Source organism: Vigna umbellata, chromosome 2, assembly GCF_029865625.1.
Source record: "Vigna umbellata cultivar VRB3 chromosome 2, Vumbellata_1.0, whole genome shotgun sequence".
NCBI lineage: Eukaryota > Viridiplantae > Streptophyta > Magnoliopsida > Fabales > Fabaceae > Vigna > Vigna umbellata.
In genome coordinates, this window is record NC_142166.1 from 4,420,157 (window position 1) to 4,434,853 (window position 14,697).

The 14,697-nt window shown below is 32.4% G+C and overlaps 1 protein-coding gene across 2 annotated transcripts; it reads left to right on the forward strand.

Annotated features, from left to right (window-relative positions):
- Positions 1-3,553: 3,553 nt before the first annotated feature.
- Positions 3,554-13,246, forward strand: LOC124823753 (lysine--tRNA ligase, cytoplasmic-like). 2 transcript variants are annotated; one of them, XM_088105813.1, is made up of 18 exons: positions 3,554-3,677; positions 3,759-3,834; positions 4,104-4,179; positions 4,751-4,819; positions 4,923-5,088; positions 5,178-5,271; positions 5,834-5,919; positions 6,391-6,497; positions 6,596-6,655; positions 9,939-10,064; positions 10,147-10,429; positions 10,535-10,634; positions 10,733-10,889; positions 11,590-11,733; positions 11,816-11,884; positions 12,000-12,143; positions 12,213-12,292; positions 13,015-13,246. In XM_088105813.1, exons 4-17 carry the CDS (start codon positions 4,760-4,762, stop codon positions 12,249-12,251), a joined length of 1,635 nt encoding a protein of 544 aa, XP_087961939.1. In that variant the 5' UTR covers positions 3,554-3,677; positions 3,759-3,834; positions 4,104-4,179; positions 4,751-4,759; the 3' UTR covers positions 12,252-12,292; positions 13,015-13,246. The 2 variants fall into 2 exon arrangements, with proteins under 2 accessions (XP_087961939.1, XP_047152002.2); XM_047296046.2 differs by lacking the exons at positions 3,554-3,677; positions 3,759-3,834 and adding an exon at positions 3,970-4,022.
- The last annotated feature ends 1,451 nt before the right edge of the window (positions 13,247-14,697 follow it).

Below are 14,697 nucleotides of genomic sequence, written 5' to 3' on the forward strand. Positions count from 1 at the left end.
TTCTACTAAAGCTGCTGGAAGTGTTTTGTATTATATTGAAAAAAGAATTATACCATTTTATTATTTTAAATATAAAACAATATATTTAAATATATCATTTTATTATTTTAAATATAAAATAATATCTTTAAATATATTATTTTATTATTTTAAATATAAAATAAATAGTATTTTAAATAATATCTTTTTCAATTTCACAATTCAAAGTTTGTAATTATATATTTTATTTACCGCTTTTTGTAACTGATAGTATGTTTTTACGTTTCAATGTAAAATTCAATTTGATTATTATTTAATTGATATAAGTTCATTTTTTTAAATTAAATTCTAAAATAATACAGTTTGGATATTATATTAAATATTTTATTTTATTTAGTTTATGATAATATAATTAACAATTTAGTTAATTTTGCTCAATCCTAAATATAGGCAATAAAAGTTAATGCATCTAGCCCATCACTGTGTCTGCTTCTAAAGTGAGGCCAACGAAAAGGTGAGGAATAGCAACAACAAGCCCAATGTTAAAAACATCACATTTTTTCAATAATATTTTTTAAAAAAATATATTTTTAAAGCAAATAGAATATTTAAAAATTTATTCCTTTTAAAAGCACAATAAAATAACATTAAAATAAAAAATACTGAAAGAAAAGTAGTAATTCCCATATATTGATTTCCATAGTATATTAAAATATATTTCAGTGATTTAAAATAATAATAAATAATTAAAAACACATTAGAATACTATTTATTTCACAATAAGTAAAATCATTAATTATGAAAACCATTTTCAAAAAATTTTGTGTTTATCATGTATGATACAATAAAAACAACATAAAAATTGCATAAAACAAAAATCATATATACTGCAAATGATTTTGATAGAAAAAAGATATATCATTCTATACACCACGACTTTTTTCAAAGTAAAAATAAAAAATTGAACTCTGATTTTTTCAACATAAAATTGATTTCTACTACTCTGACTTACCCATCTTTATATTAAATTTAATGTTTATTTATTTAAATAATTTTATTAAAGTAACATTAGAATGGTAATTGTTTTTCTAATTTTTCAACACTTTAAGTGAATCAGTTAAAGGAGATTGAAATTAAGTAAAAATTCTCTTATTGTGTGTGGTTTATTTTCATTTTCTACAACACTTTGTAATATTTTTCTAGTATTATTTGCTTATAAAATAAATTATCAGGGAGGACATGGAAACAACAAAATGAGAAACTTGAGGAAGTTTTGAACTTTAAGTCAATTTTTATTTAAGCAAAGTATTAAGTAATTTTATATCAATAAAATACTGTATATATAATCTATGTAAGTAAAACCTTTAACCTGAAAAATAACATTAAATAACATAATATAATATTTTTGCTTGTCTATATTCTATATATGCCATTTTATGTCAACCGTTTCACCATATACTCTCTTTCTCTTTGGATTATGGTTTTTATTAAATATTTTTCAGTAATTTTATATAAATTATTGTAACTTTCTATTTCTTGATACCCAAGTAAAAGCATAGTAATAAAATAAAGGTGCCGGCTTTGACCACTTTTAGAACCTTTATGTCCAAGCAAAGGAGTAAAAGAATGAGAAATTTTAAAACCTATAAATACCACTCACTCACACCATAGTCAGCACAAATAACTACCTGTTTATGTTAAATCATCTTTCTCGTCACTTTAGGTAAATATTTATATATATTTGAATTTTAAAATTCATTATAGAGTTAGTGTTTATTTTTCTACTGATATAATTTTAAATTAGTTTTTATACTTAAAAATCAATTTAATTTGTAAATTGATATTAAAATTAATTATTATAATCTAATTATTTTTTCGTTATGATTTAATGAATTTTTTATGGTAATTTATTTTTAGTTTTTTATAAAATATATGGTTTAATCATTTATATTAATATATTATTTTTAATTTACAATTGATATAATTTTATACTATATGAATTTATTATTTTATCTTTTGTTATCGGTAATAGATGTGTATTCTATCAAAACTTAAAATTAAGTATTATGATATATTTAATTTAGATATTTATATTTATCTTGAATACTGAGAATCATGTGTAGTGATTGTTTTATTTTATTTTTTATTATAAAATTATGACATTACATATATTTAATAATATCCATATTCTTTAATTATCATTTTATTAAATTTGCTAACCCTGATTGAATTATTAATTTGGTTCAACCAATAATGAAAATTAAAATGTCGTAGATATATATATATATATATATATATATATATATATATATATATATATATATATATATATAGGGGTTTGCTAACGCGCGTACGCCTGTTTTTCAGTTGGTACATTTTAGCAATGTGTACCGGGTTTTAGTAGACAAAAATATCCTTATATATCATCGATTCTAAGTTTTAAGGTTAAGGGTATTTTAATAATTTTCATTCTCAAAACTTAAAAAAAAAAAAAGAAACCCCCAAGCGCTTGCTCACCTCTCTCATTCCTCTCAATCATTTCTCTTTCATCTCTCTCACTCTAACCTTTTCTCTGTCATCCCTACTGTAGTCCCAATTGAAAAAATCAGAAACACCCTCCTGTCTCTGTCATCCCTACTGGAGTCTCAATTGAAAAAATCAGAAACACTCTACTGTAGCCCCAATTGAAAAAATCAGAAACACTTGCCGTTAAACAATCTTACAAAAAAATGATTTTATAATGAGTTTTGATCTTATAATTTTTGTCTCATCTAATTTTATCCAATTTTCACAAGCATGAAGGAATTGGTAATTGACCTGGAAAAAAATCAGAAATACTTGTTAAACAATTTCTTACAAAAAATGATTTTATAATGAGTTTTTATTTTATAATTTTTGTCTTATCTAATTTTATCTAAAATTGGTAATTGGCCTGGAAAAAATCAGAAACGCTCGTTGTTAAACAATTTCTTACAAAAAATGACTTTATAATGAGTTTTCATTTTATAATTTTTGTCGTATATAATTTTATCTAATTTTCACAAGCATAATTGACGTCCGAAAGAATTGGTAATTGGCCTGGAGGGTTTTTTTTAGAGATGATGATTCAACATATGCAGATGATGAAATTAGAGAAATTAGTGAAGATGGTGAAATTGAAGAGATCTTGAATGAACCTTTGCCTGAAGGTGAATATGTCAATGACTCAACTCTTTACAAAAGCAAATTGTTTAAAGGCAAGTGTTTATGATATTTTCAATTGGGACTACAGTAGGGATGACAGAGAAAAGGTTGGAGTGAGAGAGATGAAAGAGAAAGGATTGAGAGGAATGAGAGAGGTGACCAAGGGTTTAGGGGTTTCTTTTTTTTTTTTCTAAGTTTTGAGAATGAAAATTATTAAAATACCCTTAATCTTAAAACTTAGAATCCATGATATATAAGGGTATTTTTGTCTACTAAAATCCGGTACACATTGCTAAAATGTACCAACTGAAAAACAGGCGTACGCGCGTTAGCAAACCCCATATATATATATATAGATAGATATAAATTCTTTCAGATTCTATCTTCCAGAGTTTTAATTAAAAAAATGTTGTATCATTATCCTTTAATTTAACTTAAGTTGTTCTCACTCTTCCGCCTCCAATGGAAGTTTCTGAGCAGCCGTCTAACCGCGCCGGCGAAACCATAAGCAAAAAGTTTGAGCATGAAAATCTTTTTCACAGTGTAATTTCAATTTGCCACAATTGATTAAATTTTTTGTTCTTTTGTTTTCGCAGTTCACTGAAGCGAGAACTGAAGAACAAACAGAGAGAAGAAGAAAGGAAGCGCAAGGAGGAGGAGAAAGCCAAAAAGGTACTTCTTTTTCCCTTATCTGCAATGTTATTACCAATTCCGCAATGTAGCTATCTATTAGCAGCTATAGATTTTTCTTTTATTATTGTTAATTGCATGTTTTTCCACTTACCTATGATCATTATGCATTTTGCAATGGAAGTTTCTGAGCAGCCGTCTAACCGCGCCGGCGAAACCATAAGCAAAAAGTTTGAGCATGAAAATCTTTTTCACAGTGTAATTTCAATTTGCCACAATTGATTAAATTTTTTGTTCTTTTGTTTTCGCAGTTCACTGAAGCGAGAACTGAAGAACAAACAGAGAGAAGAAGAAAGGAAGCGCAAGGAGGAGGAGAAAGCCAAAAAGGTACTTCTTTTTCCCTTATCTGCAATGTTATTACCAATTCCGCAATGTAGCTATCTATTAGCAGCTATAGATTTTTCTTTTATTATTGTTAATTGCATGTTTTTCCACTTACCTATGATCATTATGCATTTTGCAATCTAATTTTTGTCTTGTCTTGCATTACACAATCTTATAAACTTTTGCATGTGTCATTCATCTGTTAAATTAATTTCTGAAGAAGATATAGCGTGAAAACACAGCAATACAACATTATTTTGCTACCATTTTTTTTTTGTATGATGTTGCCTTGTCTTCTTTTTATTTATTTATTTTTCATGCCATGTTATCACCTTAGAAAATTAATTGATCATTAATATTTGTGATATTGAAAAGTTTGACTGTAAATTGTGCAAAAGTGATGATAATTGAGTGGTAAAATATGCAATTAAGCCTTGTTTTCTGTACTAATTAAAATTTTTGTATGTTTTGGAAAGATTTTGTGGAATTTCATTTATTCTCTGCATTTCAATTTCAATTTGTCACAGATGAAATTTTATTTATATTTATTTATAACGTATTTTTATTCTTTTAGGCAGCTGAAATGCAGCGGGCTAAGGATAACAAGTCTGCACCAGTTGATGAGGATGATATGGACCCGACTGTATGGCTCCCTTTTTGTCTGTGAAGTGGAATTTATGACGAATTGCCTTCTATGTTTGTTCATTTTTTTTGGTAATTTTCTGGGTGATTTCATTTCATTGCAGCAATACCTTGAGAATAGGCTGAGGTATCTTGCAGTTCAAAAGGCAGAAGGCAGAAATCCATATCCCCACAAATTCTTTGTCACTATGGCTCTTGATGAATACATCAAGGAATATGGAGGTTTAAGTGAAGGGCAGCACCTTGAGGATGTTTCTGTGTCTTTGTCTGGTAGTCAGCAGTTTCTGCATTGATAGCTCTTTTTATCTGTTGCTGCATCTGTGGCTGTATGTTGATTCATTAATGCTTCTGCATTTCAGGTCGGATCATGAACAAGCGCACCTCTGGTTCTAAGCTTGTCTTTTATGATCTGCATGGTGGTGGTTTCAAGGTCCAGGTTATGGCCGATGCGAGGTACTCAATCTTGTTCTACTTTATTAATATTAATAAAAATTATAAGACTTGATCATGTAGGGTTGTTGTTGAATCAGGTGAAAAAGCTTATCAGTATTAACCATTATTAAACGTTTTTGTTTTAAGTATTTAAATTAGAGGAAAATTTGAAAAAATATGCATGGCTTATAATCTGTAATAATTTTTAATGGAAGCCCAGTCATGCTCTTATTGGCACTCTTTTGAAATATCTGAATTATCCTTTGGGGTCTTGTATTATAATACTTTTACTAATATACCATAGGATAAATATGTAATGAAGGTCCTAGTGTTATAAAGGATAGATATTTAGGAGGTTGTTACTTTATACTACACATAGTATGGTTACAAATTATGAAGTCAGCTTTATGGCATTCCTTGCTACCTTGGTGTTTGACTAACTTGGACGTAGCTGTTTGTACTTACGATTTGCCAAGTTAGTGTTTAGTATTTTTAATTCTTTCATAATGATATATTTTTATTTTCTTTTATCTTGTCGTATTTTAATAGGACAGATGAAACAACTGATATTTCTTTAATGCAGTAAATCAGACTTGAATGAGGCTGGCTTTTCCAAATTTCATTCTAATGTGAAGCGTGGTGACATAGTTGGTATCACTGGATTTCCTGGTTCGTGATGCCAAACTTATTGTCATTCATATGCATAAAGTCTGTCTGAATTTCTATGACCATGACTATGAATACATATATAGAAATTATGATTATAAGAGCTTCTTTAAATGAGTTAAGTCTAGGTAAATAGGAATAAGCAAAGATATAAATCCTGTTTCGATTATGTGCATTTTATTAGATGATTTCTGCCTCAAGACTAGGAATGTGGTGTTTCATTTGAGCAATTGGGAGACATTTTAAGTCCAAAAGTCACTCTGTAAATATTAGGTAATTGGCAAAATTTATAATGTTGCACACTTGCACTCTTTATTCATTATAAAGGACTCACTCTTGCTGATCAAGCATAAATGTTTCTATTCTGATTCTCCATAATTAGGATGCATTGTACATTACTATTATATTGTGAATTATAATTTTTCAACTCTATAATCAGCAACTTTCTCAGTTTTTCATTTTTTAATTATCCAGGAAAAAGTAAGAAGGGTGAGCTTAGTATTTTTCCAAAGACATTTGTAGTGCTGTCTCATTGTTTGCATATGATGCCCAGGCAAAAGTCTGCTGCTGCTGCTGATAATGTAAATTTGAAGATCAGGAACCTTTCTTTTTTATTTTATTTTTAATGTTGTTTGATGACCATATGCAATGACATAATTACATCTTTAATGATCTCCAGAGAAATCCATGGGTACCAGGAAGTACCAGGAATCCTGAAATATATATCTTGAAAGACCAGGTATCATTGGCATGAAATGTTTACTTCTTTAAATATTTTCAATGTTTTTAGTCTCTTGAAACATTTGTAGCATCTACTGTTCTGTTGGAACCAATTTGTGACAACAGTAAGAGGGTGGATACATGATTTACCTTACCATTTGGTAGAGGCTTATACCCGCTTATATATTGATATATATATCTTAAGCATGAGACTAGAGATTAATGGGTAGTCCGATAGTGGATAGAACAATAGACCCAACAAACAACAAATGTATTAGGATAAACTCTAACTCACGGCTCTGGTACCATGTAAAGAAGTAGACTTTAAGTCTAACTCAACCCTATAAGACCTTTTTGTAAGGTGAGGTTTGTATCCACTTAAATATTGTAAATTGACCTTATCTCTAGTCGATAGTCAATGTGCGACTTTCAACAAATAGAAATGAGTTAGAGGCTTATCATTATTATGCGGTGTTTTTATCTTTTCATTTTGTAACGTATAGTTTTTGTAAGTATATTCTGAATGTGTTTATCTATTTATTTACTCCATTTCTCATTTTTATGATCCTCCTTATGAACTAACTTAATTGCAGCTTAAAGGCCCTTGGTCACAAAATGGATTGATTTTCTTGATTTTTGTTGGAAATTGTTACGGTATAAGGTAGGGGGTAATAATAAGGTTTGGAAAGTATATGAGAAGGAGAAGGAAGGTAGGAGGGAAGTGAGGCCGAGCGGTATTGACCGTAAAGGTCGAACAGTAGCCGAATGGTGGAAGGCGTGGAGAGGTCTAGGCGAATGGTGGAAGGTGGTGAAGAGCGGGAGCTGAACGGTAGGAGGCAAGGGGGAAACAAGCCGAACAGAGGAAGGCGAGAAGCGAGCAGGCTAAACGGTGGACAAGGGGGAGCGATCAGGCCGAACGGTGGGAAGCAGCGATGGACCTGAGCCGATCGGTTGAAGAGTGACTATCCTAACTGGGACAACAGTTAGGATAGGCGGGAAATATTTAGAAATAATTATAGTAAATAAGAATATATCTTAGGGAAATATTTTATTTAGAACAATATTCATATTTTATTTTAGGGAAAGATTTTATTCTAGGGAAATATTTTATTTAGGAAATAATTAGTATAAATAAAGGGAGAGTCTAGGGTTAAAGGTATGCTTTTGATCATTGAGTTTTGTGACAGACATTTTTGTCTTGTGAGGGAGGTTATGCTCCCAAATAATTGATGGAGGTTATGCTCTCAATTATTGTTTACTTTTGTTTATTCAAATATTACCTTCAATAAAAGATATTCATTCGTTCAATTCCATTCTTTCATTATTCTTTTGCTTGTTGTGAGTGTGTGAGAGGGTGATCTCGTTACGTCTCCTACTCGGATACGTAACAATTGGTCCGACCTGCCGGATCGATAGAGAGGAGAAAAGGGCGTGACGGAGGGAACTGCCGGATAGTCAAGAGAGGAGAAAAAGCTGGAGAACATAGAATTGTCCATGGGGGGATTGGAGACGGAGATGGCGGCAGTCCGCAAGGATTTACAAGAACTGCTAAGGATGATGGGAGGGCGAGCCCGACATCTAGATGGAAATTCGGATGGAAGCCAGGGGTCTGTCAACAGGAGAAGGGAGGACCGGCGAGAGGAAGGGGAAGGCGAGAGAGATGGTGGGTGCCACGAGGAGCAACCAAATTGGAGGAAAAGGGTAGAGTTACCCATTTTTGACGAGGTTGATCTATTGAATTGGATCAATAGAGCTGATAAATTTTTTGTACTACAAGGGGTGTTGGAGGAAGAGAAGGTGCGCCTAGCCTACATCAGTATGGAGAAAAAGGCCGGATTCTGGTTCAGATTTTGGAAGGGGAAAGCCAAGAATTGTTCTTGGGAAGGTTTAAAGGAGGCGATGGTGATCCAATTCGTAGAAAGAAACACGGGGTCAGTCTTCGAAAGACTCGCGGCCAGTAAGCAGTCGGGGACCGTGGAAGAATACGTCCAAACTCCAAACGAGAAAGGACTTCCGGAATCGAACGCGAAAGGACAGCCAGAACCGAACGGTAGCAGACTGCTGGATCCGAACGTGAGAGAACGGGCAGGACCTAAAGAGAGAGGACTTTCCGAGCCGAACGGTAAGGGACGACTGGAACCGAATGGTAGCGAACTAACGGATTCGAACGCAAAAGGACTGCCAGAACCGAATGGTAGCAGACTGCTGGATCCGAATGTGAGAAAACGGGCGGAACCTAAAGAGAGAGGACTTACTGAGCCGAACGGGAAGGGACTGCTGGAACCGAACGGTAGTGGACTGACAGATTCGAACGTGAGAGGACGGCCAGAACCGAACGTGAAAAAACTGCCGGAACCGATTGGGCTACTACTGGAAGGAAGAATGAAGGCTTTGGAAGGAAGGGTAGATGGAAGAATCAATACCCTGGAGAGAACAATGGATTCTGTAAGAAGGTGGGCCAACGAAAAGAACAGGGGGTTTGCAGTTTTTGATACACCAGTCGAAGGGAGAAAGCGACGTGAAGTAGTAAAAGACATCAAAGACCAATTCCTCAAGGCTTATGATTCTGGAAAAGTGGTGACCATAATGTTGGACGAAGAATGGAAGACATTGGAGGAGGTTTTACCACCAGCCAAACCTCCAGACCTCAATTGGAGGGCAACAACCAGTGAGTACCCTTCATATAGTAACACGATGATGAAGAGAAGCCAAGAGGACAAGGTTGTTTTGCAGCAGGGTGTAATGTTACGGTATAAGGTAGGGGGTAATAATAAGGTTTGGAAAGTATATGAGAAGGAGAAGGAAGGTAGGAGGGAAGTGAGGCCGAACGGTATTAACCGTAAAGGCCGAATGGTAGCCGAATGGTGGAAGGCGTGGAGAGGTCTAAGCGAACGGTGGAAGGTGGTGAAGAGCGGGAGCCGAACGGTAGGAGGCAGGGGGAAACAAGCCGAATAGAGGAAGGTGAGGAGCGAGCAGGCCGAACGGTGGGAAGCAGCGAAAGACCTGAGCCGATCGATTGAAGAATGAAACAAAAATTGACTATCCTAACGGTTGAAAAGATTAATTGTTTAGATTATTACACATTATTGTTATTTTTTATTCAAAGTTCAAAAAATGAAGGAGGAACAGTTATTCTCCCTCAAGTATGTAAAAGGAGCCTCATCATAGACAAAGACCCTCTTTGGTAAAAAAAATGTTTCATTTTTGCATAAAGTAGTTAGAAAACTGCCCGGAAATTAATTTCTGTTTCATTTATGTACTGACGGCTGTATGTTTTATTTAATTAACTGTTTATGTTTCAGGAAACTAGATATCGCTTACGCCATTTGGATTTGATGCTTAATCCAGAGGTCCGAGAAATCTTTAAGACCAGATCTAAAATCATTTCTTACATTAGGAGGTTCCTTGATGACCTTGATTTCTTAGAGGTTTGTTCTGTTTCTGGGAATTTTGGTACTAGATCCTGTGGTTTCTTTTCTTCTGTTCACCTACTTGTTGCATTACTTTCAGGTCGAAACACCTATGATGAACATGATTGCTGGTGGAGCTGCAGCACGCCCATTCGTAACCCATCACAATGACCTTAACATGAGGTTGTGCATGAGGATTGCTCCAGAACTGTATCTTAAGGAGTTGGTTGTTGGTGGGTTGGACCGTGTTTATGAAATTGGCAAACAATTTAGAAATGAGGGCATAGATTTGACTCATAATCCTGAGTTTACTACTTGTGAGTTCTATATGGCTTATAAGGACTACAATGACTTAATGGATATAACAGAGCAAATGTTGAGTGGTAAGAATATATAGATGTTTTTTTCTGTCTTATTGATATTGACTTTCTTTCTTGTATCTTATCATAAAATTAGCTACTTAATCTCATCTGAAAAGCATTAAACAGGTATGGTCAAGGAACTTACAAAGGGAAGCAATAAAATCAAGTATCATGCTGATGGGATTGATAAGGAACCTATTGAAATTGATTTTACTCCACCTTTCAGGTGCGTGGTGTATTCTACTTTTACTCCATCTTGTCATTAATGGCCATCATAGTTATATTCTACTTTTGGATGATACGTTTGATTTTTAATTGTTACAGAAGAATTGACATGATTGAAGAATTGGAGAAGATGGCAGGCCTCAGTATTCCGAAAGACTTGTCGAGTGAGGAAGCTAATCAATATTTGAAGGACGTATGCTTGAAGTGTGAGATTAAATGTCCACCTCCTGAGACAACTGCACGTTTGTTGGATAAAGTAATCTCTTTTTTCTCCCTCCTCCCCTTTCTTTATTATTATCTACTTGTTTTTAAATTATTCTTTTGTTTGGAAGATGATCCTTCCTTGTCAGAATGGATCAAATTTTAAAGGGGCCCGTTTTCCTGTTATATTCCGTGTCATACTTATTGTGTTGCTGAATTTCTGATTTAAAACCAGGACAAGAGTTTCGTATGTTGGATGCAAAATATAAAAGCACTAGTTTTCTGTGTTATGATTGGGAAAATGAAGTATTTATGAATTGTAGGATGGGGGATAGAACTTTAGTCTAAACTTTCTAGTCTTTCTCAAATAACAGCTACCATTCCAGTAATATAACTATAATTTTCAGTAAAACAGTAACGATGAATAATGCAGTCAATAAACATTATAGTCTTCATTAAACAGATAGTCATTCTAGTAATATAGCTAGTTTCCACTGCAGAGCTCCAATATTTCTATATTGTGAATTGTAACATTAATTTCTATAATAATGTTGGCGCAGGTTTAGTGAGGCTCGGTTACAATTATGGCCAACAGCTATTTTTTCTCATTTTATATTTTACCCTACTCAGTCTTTTGTTTGTTTTAAATAAGTCCAATTCTAATCAATGCATTTTGTTCATGTGTCTTTATTTCTTATTTTGGGCCTCTTATGAGGTTTCTGATTGAAATATAATTATATCTTTTCATTTTGCAGCTTGTGGGTCACTTTTTGGAAGAAACGTGTGTAAATCCTACATTCATCATAAACCATCCTGAGATAATGAGTCCTCTAGCAAAGTGGCACAGATCGAAGCCAGGCCTGACCGAACGTTTTGAATTATTTATTAATAAGCATGAAGTAAGGTCATGACATTTAAGTGGTTATTATTTTAAAAAATGTGCAATCATCCTTCTTCTGACAACTGTTTCTTACTTTTCAGCTTTGCAATGCGTACACTGAACTGAATGACCCTGTAGTACAACGACAGAGATTTTCCGAACAACTCAAGGTAAGGAAATTCAATACTAATGTAATATGCACTACTCTAATTGGTGGGTTTTTTCTCTAGAAAATAATAGCAGGAGGAACTGTTTTGTTATTTGTTTTGTTATTTGTTGTGTTAGGATCGGCAATCAGGTGATGATGAAGCAATGGCCTTGGATGAAACATTTTGTACGGCTCTGGAGTATGGTTTGCCACCTACTGCTGGTTGGGGCTTGGGTATTGATCGATTGACCATGTTATTGACAGATTCACAGAATATCAAGGTTCTGATTCTTGCTCTTCCTCCATGCTTTAGTTACGTAAGTTCTTACCATCTGTTCTTTTGGTGTTAGGAGGTTCTTTTCTTCCCTGCCATGAAACCTCAAGATTGACCCTTCTACCAAAGCCGTTTTTGAATCATCATCATACACAGGTTTGTTCTGCCTCAAGCCATTGATATATAGAGGGAAGAGAACGGCTGTTCTTTGTCTAATTTTGCTAGAAAACAAAGAATTAAAAATAAAAATGCTTCAGATCATATGCATGGGTTAGGGAACAGAGATTGACTAGTTTGAAACCCCCGAACTTTAACTGTGCATTCTGATGAGAAATGTTTAGTCAAAAAATGGTTTCTATGTGCCATGTGCATCAGGTTATGAAACCAAAAACACAATGGAAGCAGATGAATTTGTGTTGTCAAAATTGAGATCTTTTTACTGTAAGTGAGTAATTAAACCAAACTTCAATAAGAAAAGAATGTCGAAACAACAGACATTTCAATTTCTACAGAAGCATTGTGGCCTTTGTTCAGGGCTTGATGCCACACTATATTGGCCATTGTGGCTGTAACACTACAAAGTTCTGCAACTGGGTTTTGGTATTGGTAGTTCTCCTTAGTGCTGCTCAATGACAATATAACTTCCATTTTCCGCAAATAACAGTTAGAAAACTTGTGTTACCATTTGATATGAGTTAAATATCCAGGAATAGTTTTCATGAGTTAAATTCATATCTACTATAAATGGCAATGATTTTTGGTTGGTATGGAATCCGTGTTTGATTTATGCTTTCTTAAGTTGTTACTTTTGTAGTTTACAACAGTCGTTTTCGAGTTGGAGTTTTTAAAGTGTTTTTTTTTTCTTTTATTGATTTCAGGAACATAAGAAATAAAAGATGGGATTTCAGTTATGAACTTATTGATCTATCTTTTGGTGATTGGATTGACGATTATGTCATCTACCAGCTGTTTTAGTTCTCCGTTCCTAATCTTCAGTTGTTTTAGTATTTCGTTCTTGTTTCAAAACTTTGGTTGTTTTAGAATTTCAGTTTCTAATTGTGTATTTTATTTTTCACCATACTCGTATATATAATGGAATAATTAAGACTATCTTTTAATGGAGAATCAACAGATCTAATTTTTTGTAAGGTAAATATTAAACCATCAAGGCCATCTCCATCAGGTTGCTATCATATTAAGAATAGTGCCTTTTTGAGGGCAACGTTGGAGAAGGCGTTGGTTGTTTTGCTCTGGTCGGCAAAAAATTTCAACAATAAATAATGTTTACATGATAATACGAAAACAAAAACATAACAATGATTTAACAAAAATTAATGTTGATGGAATACAAAGATGAAAAAAGTTATTGAATTGGCGAGTAATATTTAAATTATAAAAGTAAGAATAAATTATGTTAATGTTTAAATTATAAAAATAAGAAGAAGTTACGTGTAATGGTGACTTTAAAATGTAAAAGAAGGATAAAAAGGATAAAATGGAAGAGTTGTTAGGTTGGAAACCACTTTGATACTTATTATTAGTGGTATTTGTATTGGAAACCATATTATCCTATCAAAGGATAACATAAAGGTATCATTTATAAAATATAAAAATAAACAAAAATTGTGAGTACTTTATTTCAAGTTTTTATGAATTAAATATATTTTAGTGAGAAATCTTAGAAACACTGAAATATCATGAATATTTGTTTGACATTTGAAGCAATAGATTTCACGTAATCTAAAGTTGGTAATTTCTTTCTTTATCTCTATATTTTATTTTCTTTATCTTATAAAATAGAAAAAAATAAAATGATTAACATATTCTTATTAAAACATTTTAAATTTCTTAATTTGTTAATATGTTATGTAACTCAGAATATGATTTCTACATTGTTTAATTTGAAGTCATATTTCATATTGTGTAATTCATAATAATCTGAATACAAAAATATATAATTTTGAATTATTTTATTTAGAATATAGTTTTACATTATATATAGTCTAAAATATATTTAAAATAATTTTGAAATAATTAATTTGAAAATATTTAAAATTACTTATTTTAAAATACAATTTCGAATTTGTTATGAGGTGTCGTGATGAATATACATAATTCATTTTTTATATTAAGGTAGTGTGAAAAGAAGTTATAAGGGGAAAAAACTGTCTAAAGTTCCAAGGCTATTGTTTCCCACACCCCTAATATTACTAACTGTACCTCCACTGTTATGCAGAAGAGAAGAAAATGTGAAAAATAACTCGTTCCAGAAAAACCATTTTGGAGCACATTTCATGTATTCTAAAAAACTCTTTTTGAAAGACATTAAGATATTTGGAAAAAAACTCATTATTATATACATTTGGGAAATTTATTCCAAAAATCCTATTCTGAAAAAACTTATCAATGAAATGCATTCTATGCGTTTCGAAATTCTTTTTTGAAAATTTTATTTCGGAAGTTCTTTTAATATTTATTTTGAAATTAAGAAATTAGGAAATAAAATCTGAATGCTAAGAGGGGTGAAATATGGGTTAATACACACATATCTAGATCTTTCC

What these genes read in the sequence shown, in the direction of transcription:
- LOC124823753 (XM_047296046.2), top strand. Translation starts at nt 3,970, where the DNA reads ATGGAAGTTTCTGAGCAGCCGTCTAACCGCGCCGGCGAAACCATAAGC. An exon ending in AGGATGATATGGACCCGACT is followed by an intron (nt 4,820 to 4,922) that starts GTATGGCTCCCT and finishes ATTTCATTGCAG; the next exon opens with CAATACCTTGAGAATAGGCT. An exon ending in CTGCTGCTGCTGCTGATAAT is followed by an intron (nt 6,498 to 6,595) that starts GTAAATTTGAAG and finishes AATGATCTCCAG; the next exon opens with AGAAATCCATGGGTACCAGG.